Source organism: Centroberyx affinis, unplaced genomic scaffold, assembly GCF_046629955.1.
Source record: "Centroberyx affinis isolate AG114_WGS23_722 - 3 ecotype Tasmania unplaced genomic scaffold, CSIRO-AGI_Caff_v1 ptg002234l_1, whole genome shotgun sequence".
Classification (NCBI taxonomy): Eukaryota; Metazoa; Chordata; class Actinopteri; order Beryciformes; family Berycidae; genus Centroberyx; species Centroberyx affinis.
This window is the reverse complement of record NW_027280531.1, coordinates 121,746-134,328: the sequence shown is the minus strand read 5'-3', so window position 1 is coordinate 134,328 and position 12,583 is coordinate 121,746. Positions and strand designations below refer to the sequence as shown.

At 41.0% G+C, this 12,583-nt stretch overlaps 1 protein-coding gene across 1 annotated transcript in view; it reads right to left on the bottom strand.

Moving 5' to 3' along the window:
* Positions 1 to 4,440, bottom strand: part of adam12b (ADAM metallopeptidase domain 12b) — a 73,655-nt gene extending 69,215 nt beyond the window's left edge. Inside the window, exon 1 of the mRNA XM_071532698.1 lies at positions 4,332 to 4,440. Within this exon, the coding sequence (XP_071388799.1) occupies positions 4,332 to 4,440 (109 nt within the window). The remainder of the gene's footprint in view (positions 1 to 4,331) is intronic.
* Positions 4,441 to 12,583: the final 8,143 nt, after the last annotated feature.

Genomic DNA, 12,583 nt, shown 5'->3' with positions numbered 1-12,583 from the left:
TTCTCACCCTGTTTCGTTGTGCGTCTCACTCACCTTTGCCTCTATTGCTTTTCCTCACTTTCTTTTCCCTCTCTCCCCCATCTTGCTCATTCTCTCTGTCTATCTCTCTCTCTCTCTGTCACTTATTTCACTCAACCTTCCAAACCACCTGAAAGCTGGAAAGGCAAGAAGCGGCGCAGGTGTGTACATCAATTTGCTCAGATTTGCACACAGCGGTCTGCGTCTCTCGGATGTGCGTGCCGCTGGCATGTGTTTGTGTTTGTGTCTTTGTCTAATAGCATCTCTCTGTCTACTATGTCTATGATCTTATCCTGAGGCAGAGCAGCACATTGTGAGCTGGAAGACACTAAATCACTCTGATGGCTATAATGACCAATGATGCTTAACAGAGGGAGATGTTGCTAACTGTGTCTGTCGTTCCCTCATGGGCAACAAATCAATGCCAGCCTGTCCTCAAAATGTCAAGCGACAGCCACGCTGCAGGGTTTGAAAGACAGACCAGGAAGAGGTTATTTCCTAAATGGCTTTACCAGAGAGAGGTCGTTTCAACAGGATGGCAGCCATACGTCAGTGTTCCGCCACAGACTGGAGGATGTGTGTTAGTTACATCCCAGGAAAATGTGTTGAAAGGTGGGCTATGCTCCTTAGAGAGGCAGGGGGAGTGTGTGTGAATTTCTGCGCTTGTGTGTTTCAGGGAGCTCAGGGCGAGTTTCATTCATTTTCCTCTCCTCTGCGATATTTGGACAACACAGACATTCTAATCCTTCTAATTAATTCTGTCTGATGCTACGGTCGGACCAGACGATATCCTCAGATCTAATCCAGGTCATTTGTTTTTCTCTCTAATTGTTTATTGAACCGCTGGTAAATGACAAATCACAAAAAGTACACAATCTCACTGAAATCGCTTGAAATGAGAATCAACACAATTACGAGTTTCCTCTGCCCAGAAAAGGGGATCAGACCCTCAGAGAACAAGCAGAGAGAGAGAGAGAGAGAGAGAGAGAGAGAGAGAGAGAGAGAGAGAGAGATTCATCAAAGATTTGTAAACAGAGCCTACTCTATTCTTGGCCCTGAGGGGTTATATTTTAGATTTGCTGGAGAAGTTTAGATGTTAACAGAACTCTGAAGGCATATACAGCTTAATTTAAGAAGTCACATATACTATTCAAAATGAATGCATTGAATGGTCCAGTCAGTATTTGTAAACGCAAACAACTTCCCCAAAGCTAGTAAGCAGAGGGCCAATTCAACTCTGATGTATTCCTTGATGTTGACTTTGTAGATTTATACACTGTTTTTTCTGAACTTTTACATCCAAACAACATTCATACGATGGTAGCTCTATCAGCTTTTAACCAGACATGTATCATTATGCCAAGAAAATCAATCTAGGAACCATCAGCTACCCTTTTGATCGTTTCCATACATTCTTTCTGAAGCCGTACATTGAAATCACAGATGTCAGGGTCAAGACAAGCTATCTATCTTGTTTTAGGCAATGGGAGACATATGAGACATCCATGTGTACAGATCAAATCAATGTAAGGCACGATTGAACGCTGAACTTCAGTGTGATAAATTCAATGAACAGCCTTATTTTCCTCGCTGGTACTCAACAAATGAATTCTTAAACAGTGGAAAGACTCATCTCCTCCTAGCCTAAGCAACTGGAATCTGAGCTTCTACATAAATGTTGAGAAAACAGTAACCAAGGACAAGAACACAATTCTCTGGAGGTAAACAGACACACTTAAGCTGCCTGATAATTCACACCTTATTGGGATAATAGAGCTATACAGACTGACCTTAAACCTATGCTGTTTTTGTGTATGTGTGTATATTGTTAAGGATTCATTTTCTTTTTCTCATTGCAAACCTCTTGCTATACGGTACCTTCACCCCAGTGACCACTTGTTGAATATTCCTTGTAAAAGAAATTCACGGTTATTGCCCAGTATGTGCTTCAACACCAGCACATTGTGAACAGGACGAACACTTCATTTCTATCTGATGCATCAATAAAATGAATACAATGAACTCACAGACACTTTATTAACTGCTAACACTGCAGTATTTGAACGCTAATGAACAATCACTTTATACTTACATCCTGGACTCTGTTAATGCTGTAATACTTGAAATTATAGCTACATCTTGTACTCTGATGCACCTTATTATCCCTGCTGATTAATACCAAATATGTTTAATCTGCTAAAGATGAATTACTTGCACTTGCACTTATACTACTACTGTTAACATTGCAATACTTGGATTCCCAATTACCATTGTAATTCTGTACCATGCTGTCTTGTTGCATTGTTCCTATTCTTTTTGTACTCTAGTGTGGCCCAAAGAAAAGGATTTTCATTTTACTGTACACTTAAGATGGAATGTAAATAATGTTGAATATGCCAAGGACAAAATTCTCTCTTCACAGCTCCTGCCATCTCTGTCTTAGCATCACTAAACAAAAAAAAAATCAGCAGAATCTCTGAATTGAAAGATTTCTTCATTGATTTCCAGGGAGAAAAAACAATTTGAACAATTTGTACAGAACTAAAGGGAAGTTTTGCCTGGAGGAACACTCTCTACCTTCCTTCAAAGTCCCCAAACACTGACTCACAAAGTACAGCGTGATAAAGACATTGTAGCGTGGTCTCTATCTCCGCTCCTCTGTGGTGGAGGGAGGCCATGGCAAACTGCACAGAGAGGAGCTACACTCAATATCCTGCTGACATCAAAGAGGTGCTGCTGCCCTATTTCAATACTCACACTACCCCTTAAAACTATTTTTATTCCCTGCGTTCACATATTGGATAACCCTCTGAGTGTGAGTTTTAATGACCCCACATTGAGATGATGTGTGCAGTAAACATCCGCTGTACTGCAGCTTCCTCCCTCTCTCTCAGTGCGTGCAATTTTCAGGGGAGGAGCTTTGCTTATCATTTATATATATATATGCAATAATGATGCGCCCCTCCCCTGCTCCTGGACATCAGGTGTTGCATCAAATGACTGACGATGAACAGTGTGTATATTTTTTTAAGAAATTAAGTGTGTAACCTTGCTTTCAACCTAACTTTTGCTGCGTGAACTGCATATAAATGAATAAGAAATCATTCATTCATCAATCATAAACCTCAATATTTACAATTTAGCCTCTCTTCTCTGTGCTAAAGGATGTTGTGGACATGGGGTACCCATTATAACTGTAGCAACATAGTGTGGTGATGAAATCGTCTGTCTTTGTCAGTTTACAAGTGTATTGTATTTTGCCTGAGGTAGAACAATATGTAGTTTTGTTTGTTTGTTGGTTTGTTAGCTTATTTACTTTTGGATATTGCTACATCCTACCTCAACCTGGCTCAACATACAAACACCACAAAACCCAGTTTGGCCAGTCCAACAGCATTTTGATCTGTGCCACAGTATCCCACTGTGCTTTATATTTGGCTGAATCTACACAGAATCTAGACAGTTATTGTATTCCCCATATTACATTAGGCCTACAGTCTTATTCTTGCTAGATTTATCTATGTAATTTTCTCTTGCTACTATACACACAGCCACAAATGCAAACACACACACACACAAACAAACAAAGAAGTAACCTGGCACGTGCTCTGCCCCTCACACACAATACCCTCTCATCACTTGCTTATTCATTCAGCAGATTTAATTTAGAACCGAGGGCTGAATAATAACATCCTGGGTGGTTTGTGTTTACAACCTAAAGATTAAGCTGTCTCCTGGATGTTCAACTCATCTATCCAGCTGACAGCAGTAGTCTGTCTGACTTCCCTCTATTGTTCCACATCATCTATCTGAGCAGGAGGATGAGTCTAAAAAAAAAGTCTGTCTCTCCACTCTTTCTCTCCCAAATGTCAAATACCTAGAATGACAATGAAACTTGAACTGACTGCAAAGAGAAATGTCAAAAAGGAAATCATTTTCATAGGGGTGTAAAGCAAGCCTACAGATAATTTAACAGTTAATTTAACGACAGTAATCCTATAATACATTTTAGAAGAATATTATAAGAATACACCTATAGGACTATTATAGAAACACCAGAGGAGATAAACTACCATAAAGTAGCCTGCGATAAGGTTACTATAAACACACTACTGACACACTGTGAGTCCCTATAGGAATATTAACTATGGAAATGTAAGAGTGATTTTTCAGACGTTTCATTGCTTTATCCAGTAAGTCAAACGATCCAACCCATGCTCATTCAGTTGACACGGTGGCTCAATATCTCAGCTCCACTCCATAAAAAAACGTCTGAATGAACGATTGTTAACAGCTTTATATATTTTACTTACCTTCGCGCATGTTGTAAATTGTGTTGTCAGCATTATGGACTGCCGTGGACAGGGAGAAGACGTGGAGCGCGATCAGAAAGGCAAAGTTATTCCGCCGCCAGTTTCTCATGTTGCCCGGCTTGGGAAAGGGGGGAAAGCGCACCGGTCAGACTGCGTTATGGCAACACGAGCATAACAGACTTCACAGGTGATATGGCCCAGACCCGGGAATCAGTCGAGGCAGGTACAGTGTTGTAGGGGAAAGTCGACAAGACTTCACTAACGAGACTCCTCCAAGATACGGTATAGGCTGTCACTCCAAAAGACAAGCTGTCAAAAAGTTTTCGTCAGTATAATGTAGCCTACGGGTTTTGCGCGCAAAGGTTCGGGGAAAAATACAAATACATTTGTAATTGTTGCTGTATCAAGGTGTTGCTAACGGGTTTAATAGGAACATGGCAAGGAGCGATACAACAGAGAGAAAGAGAGGATGTTAGAGAATTAAGTAGACGGACTTGTCTTGCGCCATCCCCTTGTACCGGAGCAGCTTCACTTTGCCATGTGCGCCACAGACTCTGTCGGGTCCTAGCGCCGTGGTGTTCGATCCAAATCAGTTGTCAAATCAGATCTCGGGATGTAATTTGCATAGACAATAGCCCATGAAACCTATTCGGGCGTGCTGACAGCATTTCAGAATAGTGCACTTACAATTTCAAATTTTAACAGCACTATGCTTTTAATTAAAACCTTTCATAATGAAACTTAAGCGTAAATTATAGCCCATTAAAGGAAAAAAAAAAACATTCAGCAATCAAAATGCTGAGCCACCCCCACATCTTTGAATGCCTCTGGGATAAAAAATAAAAAGTCTCTCTCTCTCTCTCTATCCCTCCCTCCCTCTCTCTCCCCCTCTCTCTCTGTCTCTCTCTCTCTCTCTCTCTCTCTCTCTCTCTCTCTCTCTCTCTCTCACACACACACACACACACACACACACACACACACACACACACACACACACAAAGACAAACTGTCATCACCCTGGCCCCATCTGTGTTTTGCGCAGGCTACCTGGTCTGGTTTAGTCTAATCTAGTTTAGTCTGTGTACGCTGCAGGCGAAAAACCGCAGATGTCTCTTAGCAGGCATCAATTCACTTCCTATCTCAACCGAGGCTACACAGGGCTAACTGCAAAGGAAAGGAGGATTGTTTTGCCTGGATTTCTATACATTGAGTTGTGTCCTTCAAATCCCATAGTATCACTGTGTATCACAGGATATTTCTCTTCGTTGTTTTCTCCATGAAGACAAGCTGAGTTTTGTGAAAATGTAGGTGAATAAAAAAAAACAAAAAAAGAACACACCCTACAAAACATCCTCTGTTTCTCTGTTACGTGTTGAGCTGCAACTGTTAGATCTGATCTGTTTTGTCAGTGTTTTGAAACGTCTCCCTTGCTCCTCTTGCCTGTTGCTCATCCCCCATCTTCTTTGGTGATACCTACTTTATTTCAGCTTCACTGGAGTAGGCCTAAGATATTAGCTGGTGTTGCTGTTGAAATCACTAGCCTAGAATGCAGAGCCACTGCTGGAGAGAGACTGCAAAGTTGTGTTTGAAATGACACATTGCTGCCTCAAAGAATGCTGTCAAAATCAGCACAAATCCCTCAGAAATGGCTATGCAGCTGCATTATTCATTTAGTATTGATGCCAGTGAAATGACCAAACTCTTTTAAAATCAATGGCTCTCATTATTTCTCTATGAATATCAGCATTGCTTCAGTCCTGTCTGAGTCTGAGTATTAATTTTGAGCCATGGTCATCAGAGTCAAGGCCTTGGGAAGCTGGTCCAGGCCTCTCAGAGCACACAGTCCACATTATGCAGAGACAGCAATGTGACAAAGAGACACATGACGCTTCACAGAGAACGAGGATGACTGACAGGAGCCCTTCTCCTTCCATACAACTCTCTGTCAGTCCGTGCTCAGCCTCTGGAACAAGCCTACATGGCTGAAGAGCAGCTCTCCCACGTGGATCACTCCTATACGTTGGCTTGCCGCTAACATGGGCATCAGTGAATGGCACATCCTTGCAGTACATAGCCACTTCATCCTGGAATAGGATGAAATTAGCAGAACACAATTCAACCTTCATTCAACCATTCTGTGTTGGATTGAAAGCCCAGAATCTTTCTGTCTGTGTTCACTCCGATGCAATCTACTCATCACAAGTCTGCCACTGCAGTATGTATTTAGATATTTTCTGAGCCTTGTGATGTACACTACCAGTTAAAATATATAAAGTATATTCTGTTTGAATGTAAGAATGTAAACATAATTAATTATAGAGAAAGGTATTTGCCAAAGTATTATTTAAACCGCCCATCTATGTTTAAATGAATTTTGTTACTACAATCAGATAAGCCAAAAGTTATTTGTAAATTAGGTGCCTTTTTGAAGAATGTCCTTCCTCTGTTTAAGTAACATTTGTTGTACTTCAGCCATGCCGTGTGCTATCGTTTTGTTATTACAGTATTGTATGTTCTGTTTGTGCTCCATACCATGTGATCATGGTCTTGAGCCACATAAATAAATGAAATGAAAAGTTTGGACGCACCACATTTTTCTTTATCTGTACTATTTTCCACATTTTAGAATAATAGTAAAGACATCAAAACTATTAAATAGCACAAATTAAATTATACAGTGACCAAAAAAAGTGATAAACAAATCAAAACTATCTTTCAATTCTTTAAAGTAGCCACCCTTTGCCTTGATGGAAGGGCAAAGGCTTTGGAAAGAAATTCATACATAGGCATCAACTTCACTATTTATATTTGTCTAAGAAACAACCTCAAGCATTTAAGCATACGCCTTCAGATCAAAATAGCTTTAAAATAATTCAATCAGGTGTGTCCAAACTTTTGACTGGTAGTGTATGTCCTTCCCCCCTGATCCGTCTCATTGTCTCAGATGCCACAGAGATGTCAGTCACCTTTGCGGGCTTATATGCATGGACTGCAGTCACAGGCTTCACCCAGAATCTTCTCTTATTACAATGTCATCTCTGGTGCGGCGCTCCATGACAAAGGCTCCTTTCACAGACGCTCGCTGTCTCCTGAGTTCTATTAGCTTGGAATTCCAGTGTTCCGGATGGGAGGTCCCACAATCCTCGAGGCAGACGAGAAGCCGGTGACGAAACACGGTCCCCTCTCTCCGTTTCATAAACACTTACCAGTGACACACAGCCTGGGTGCTTTGCTCCAAGCGTCAAGCCGCAACTTCTCAGAAAATGAGACTGCTGCTATATAGAGTGTCCTTGGAATACTTTTTTTTTTTTTATTTCATTTTGAGATACAGTAATACAATTTAGAGGAGAATGATGATATTCTAGATCAGGAATCAAATCATTAGGCCTACGCTGAGGAAAGAAAAGAGTAAAATTATCTGTATTGCATTTAATCACTGGGTCTTAATTTGAGAGACAAAAAACACTAAGATTTCATTGCTTTCATATTTCAACAGACAAAGCCTTCTCAGTTTCATTGTGAGTGTGCGGGTGTGTGGTGGGGAGGTTGGGCTGTGTGGATGTCTGCACACAACATAGAGCAACTCAGCCTCAATAACACATGCCATGAACTTCACATACACTTTTACTTGCTCTGTAGAAGCACTCTGTAGAGGAAGTAAAACTGTATGGTCAGCATAGTGGTTTAGTTTGCCTTCCATGATTCATACAACCTGCTACTGGTCACACCTATTGTGCCATTGGCAGAAATATCTGCATATGTCTGACTATCACCACAATTATATCCATGTTTTAGTGTTTGGAAAAGACGTGGTGTTTTTTTCATCCTCTTGTTGCATTCCTTTGCGTTGTAAAGCCATGATAATACAAAGAACAAAGTTACAATAGGACATGATCTCTCTAACAAAAGGGCAATCTTAATAAAAAAGCAATGCATATGCACAGGCATGGCAAAGACTCACATAGAATATCAAGTCAGTGAATACAAAGTCATAATTAATATACATGGAGGAAAAGGGAAGGGCTGAACACGCTGCGTTTCGGAATAATCAGTGAATGAGCCTCATTCGCCTTTGAGTGTTTCTCATTTATCTTTGCAGGATCTGGTCCAGGAGTCTCTGCAAAATAACAACAAAAACAAAGGTACCAATTACCCAAAAAGAAAAGCAGACCAAAACATACCTATCTGCAACTACACCTCCCTTCCCTCAATCTCTTAAGAGCAGCTCTGCTTCAAACAGGAGCGACTCCTGCTGCTAAATTGGCTTTCACTTCCATCAGCCTTCCCCCTGAGGTGGCCGAGCCCAGGTAGGGGAAATAATGCTATGTTGCTATCTGACCAAACAGCCCGCTATGCAATCACCCTCCTCATACAGTACCCAACAGCTGGAATCTCATTTCAGCCACCATTCAAAGCCGCCCTCCCTCTACCCGCCGCTATCAGACCGCTCTCTGAGCCTGCTGCACATGAGTCTTCCATGGGCTCCACCTCTCTGTGTGTCGGAGACTTACTGACAAAAATGAGGCCTCAAAAGCACACACAACTCAATGTTTATCAATGAGGCACATACTCCTTCCCACCAATCTCACTATGGTTCGGTCTGGCTAATAGTTTCATTTGAGAGGTGGCAGGGTCAGGCTGGCATCGCAGCAGTCGTGCCTGCGCCATTCCCCCCAGGAATTAAATATTCTCTCAGAGAACCATTTGACGTCATGCAATTTTTATGACCTCAGTGATGTAAAATGCTTCTAGGATTTATTTAGCTACACTGTTAATTCTGTAGTTGCTGGCTGTGTCACAAAATCACACCGTTTACCTAACGTTTGGCAAAGGAGAGACAAGCCAATAACCTTTAATTCACCTTGGCTAACATCTCTCTCTCTCTCTCTCTCTCTCTCTCTCTCTCTCTCTCTCTCTATCTCTCTCTCTCTCTCTCTCTCACACACACACACACATACTGAAAGCCACAATGATTGTGTAATTATCTGTGAGAGATTGGGGACATCTCTTCACATTGCTCACATCACACCTGACAGACAGTGACTGCATTGTTCTGTTCAGGTCATGATGGGAGAGTGAGTGAAGGCTCGACTACAAGTGAATCTGAATGGATCCACCTATCTGTCTGACACTGCATGTCCTAAATATATCATTCATCGACAACATGCCCTTCAGTCTGGGAAGACATGGTACTGCCTGTTAAGAAAGGTCCTATGCATCATTTTGGCATTATAACCAAGTGAGGAATGTGTCACTTATAAGCTTTGGTTTCTGAAGAGCTGAAAAGACAAATCAAATATTCTCAAGAAGAAAGAGATGGGCTGCAAAAGGAGCAGTAACCTTGATGCCGAAGGGAAGGTTTTAGTTCTTGCATAAATGATCCGCAGGTTCTTTGTGTTTTCTGATACAGTTATGAAAAAAAAAACCAGCCACTAAAAATGAATAGGTAGGCTATCACATAAAATAGGAGGGAAATGAATAGACCTAACATCAAATGCATATTTATTTGGGCAATAGTCCAGTTTGGTGTATGACAAAGAAGAGGATCTGCTGTTAAGCAGTCAAATAGTGACCTCTGCTGGACAAAGATCAAACCATGTTTCATTGTATGGCTATGAGGGATTCTTACATTCAGAGACTTGCATATGAATTGAATTACACATAAAAAGTACACTATCTAGATATTATTCAATGGTATCTGTTCAAAACAATAAACACTCTTAAAACTTATCAAAACATGGACTAACTTAATGCAGCCACAAATATATTGCAATAGTTTCTCCATGAAATATACTCTGTGGAAACTCTGCCTTCAGGGTGTTTTGAACCTTTCATCTTATCCCCTCCCATAATAATAAGATAACCCAGAACAGCATGGTCTAGTATAAAGCAAGGTAAAGTCTAAGTAAGATGATCTATCAGATTTTCTTTGACTGGAAAATCTGACTGGAAGTGGTAGTCAAAGAGTGAATTCTGAGTTTAAAGTCAGAACTCAAATAAATTTTTCACATGTGGCCCTAATCCTCTTCTGTAGTTAACGTTACTCGGAATATAGTTGAGTTTCCGAGATTAGCACGCTGTATATCCTAGCTGCTAGTCAGTATCCACTGAGTGGACTGATAACGTTAATATTAACTTTTTTACTCTGACTCTGACTGTTTGCTCCCTCAATCCAGATTAATATTGAAAAATATTTTCAAAGAAGGAAAAGGACTCGTCCTGAGGAGAAGCAGGGACAGTCCAGGAGGACCAGAGGAGCTGCTGAGCAGTAAAACAGAGCAGATAATAATGTCAAAGGCTAGTAATTTAACGATGTAAAGATACAGGTGAAACTGACAGCACAGAGAGATGTAGCAGGGCAGAGGGGCAGAAAAGCAGATTTCTCTGTAAAAGGGGTCTCATTTCTATTCTTCACCTTATAGACAAAAGCAAGCAACAAACAGAACAGTGTAGCACTGTTTATATTTTTAAGTTATGTTACCTTTGACAGTACTTTAGATATATACAGGTTAGTTATTTGGTTGACAAATGGAACTATTTAAAATGGGGTACATTAGATAATTTTTCAGCCATCCAGGTAATGAGATCCTTTATTGATATTAGCCTACAAGAATACAAGAATAAAAAGGCACCCCCCCACACACTATAAATAGTTTGTGATGTGAACTTTTTCATCATGGTTTTCTATTCATAGAATTAGAATAAAAGTTTAAAGATGTAACAAGAACTTTTCTTTTTGAGTGAGTAATATGCAACCAATTCATTGTCAAGAGAAGTACACTTTTACATTATCCAGACAAACTCATTTCACAGTTGTGTTTTCACATAATCTATCTCCTGCTACTCAATTCTTGTAATCTTTTGAATTGATTTTTGAACCAATAAAAAATCTCCCAGCAGCACCGACTCTACCTTTTTAAAGAGCTCTGCTCGCAATCTGTTAGTCTGCGATACAGCTCTCTTTTTCTCCTCCTCCTTCTTCTTTGTCACCTCAGGCAGCTTGTTGTAAATCCTACGGATACAAAAAAAAGGCAAATTCAGACAGGGTAGAGGAGGTGGGGAATATGGTATTAGCAGTCCAAGGGTGGCTGAGCCACGCCAAGGAATTGGCATACTAGAGACAAGGTTTTATCTAGTGGGACCACAGCCGGCAAAAACCTGGATCCACTGATAAACAGGTCTCACACAGACTCCTTTTTCACTCCCACAACTACAGCCAATTTGTTAAGAGATCCTCCAAGTCAGATAGTGTCGCTTTTGAAAAAAATTACAATGGGCACCCATCATCTGATCAGGTGTGCCTTTTCAGATAAGGCAAGGAATAAAGAAAGTGATAAGGTATACAGAGGGTCTATACTATCTCCTGTCAAGACAGACATTTGGATGTCAAACATCCATTGTATCTGTACAGTATGTGGGTGTGTGAATGTGCATTGTGTTCGTGCGCGAGCGTGCATGCATGGCAGATACGACAAACAAGCCTGATGGATTGTGCTGAGTATAAAACAAAGAGTGGAGAGAGACAGAGTGACATGGTGTGACGTGGCTCTGGTCTGGGGAACTCACCGTCGGGACCTCAGCTGCATCTCTCTGCCTGATATAGACCTCTCTCTAGGCTTGAAAAGGTTATCTAGGACACACACACACACACACACACAAACACACACACATACACCCACCCACCCACCCACATACACACACACCCACACACATACACCCACACGAAATACACATAAGAATTAAGAATAAGAATTAATATGGAAATGAATCTTGAATATGTAAATTAATACTCAGGGCTTTGTGTGATCTCTCTTTTTTCTAGACTGTTACGCGTGTGCACACACACACACACACACACACACACACACGCACGTGCACACACACACACACACACCAGCACGCACGCACGCATGCACACACACACACACACACACGCAATACCCAAGCCATATACTGTGAAGCCTGACTACTTCTCTGTCTCTCTCAGAGTGAAAATGAAAAGACTTGCCAGACTGCTGTTGCTTAGGTCAACAGCATCAAGGCTCTTAGTGCATAATTACACTTCAGACTTCAGTCTGAGGCCAGTCTGCATCATTCAGGGTTTCTACCGTGGCCCTGATGTAAAATACCATGACTTTTCGATGACTTTCCATAACTAAGTTGGAGTCCTTCCATGACCTAGAAATATTATTACTTCCTGGTTTGTTAATGTTGTTTTTCTAAAGGGCTGAACCATCTGGTTTCCACTACAT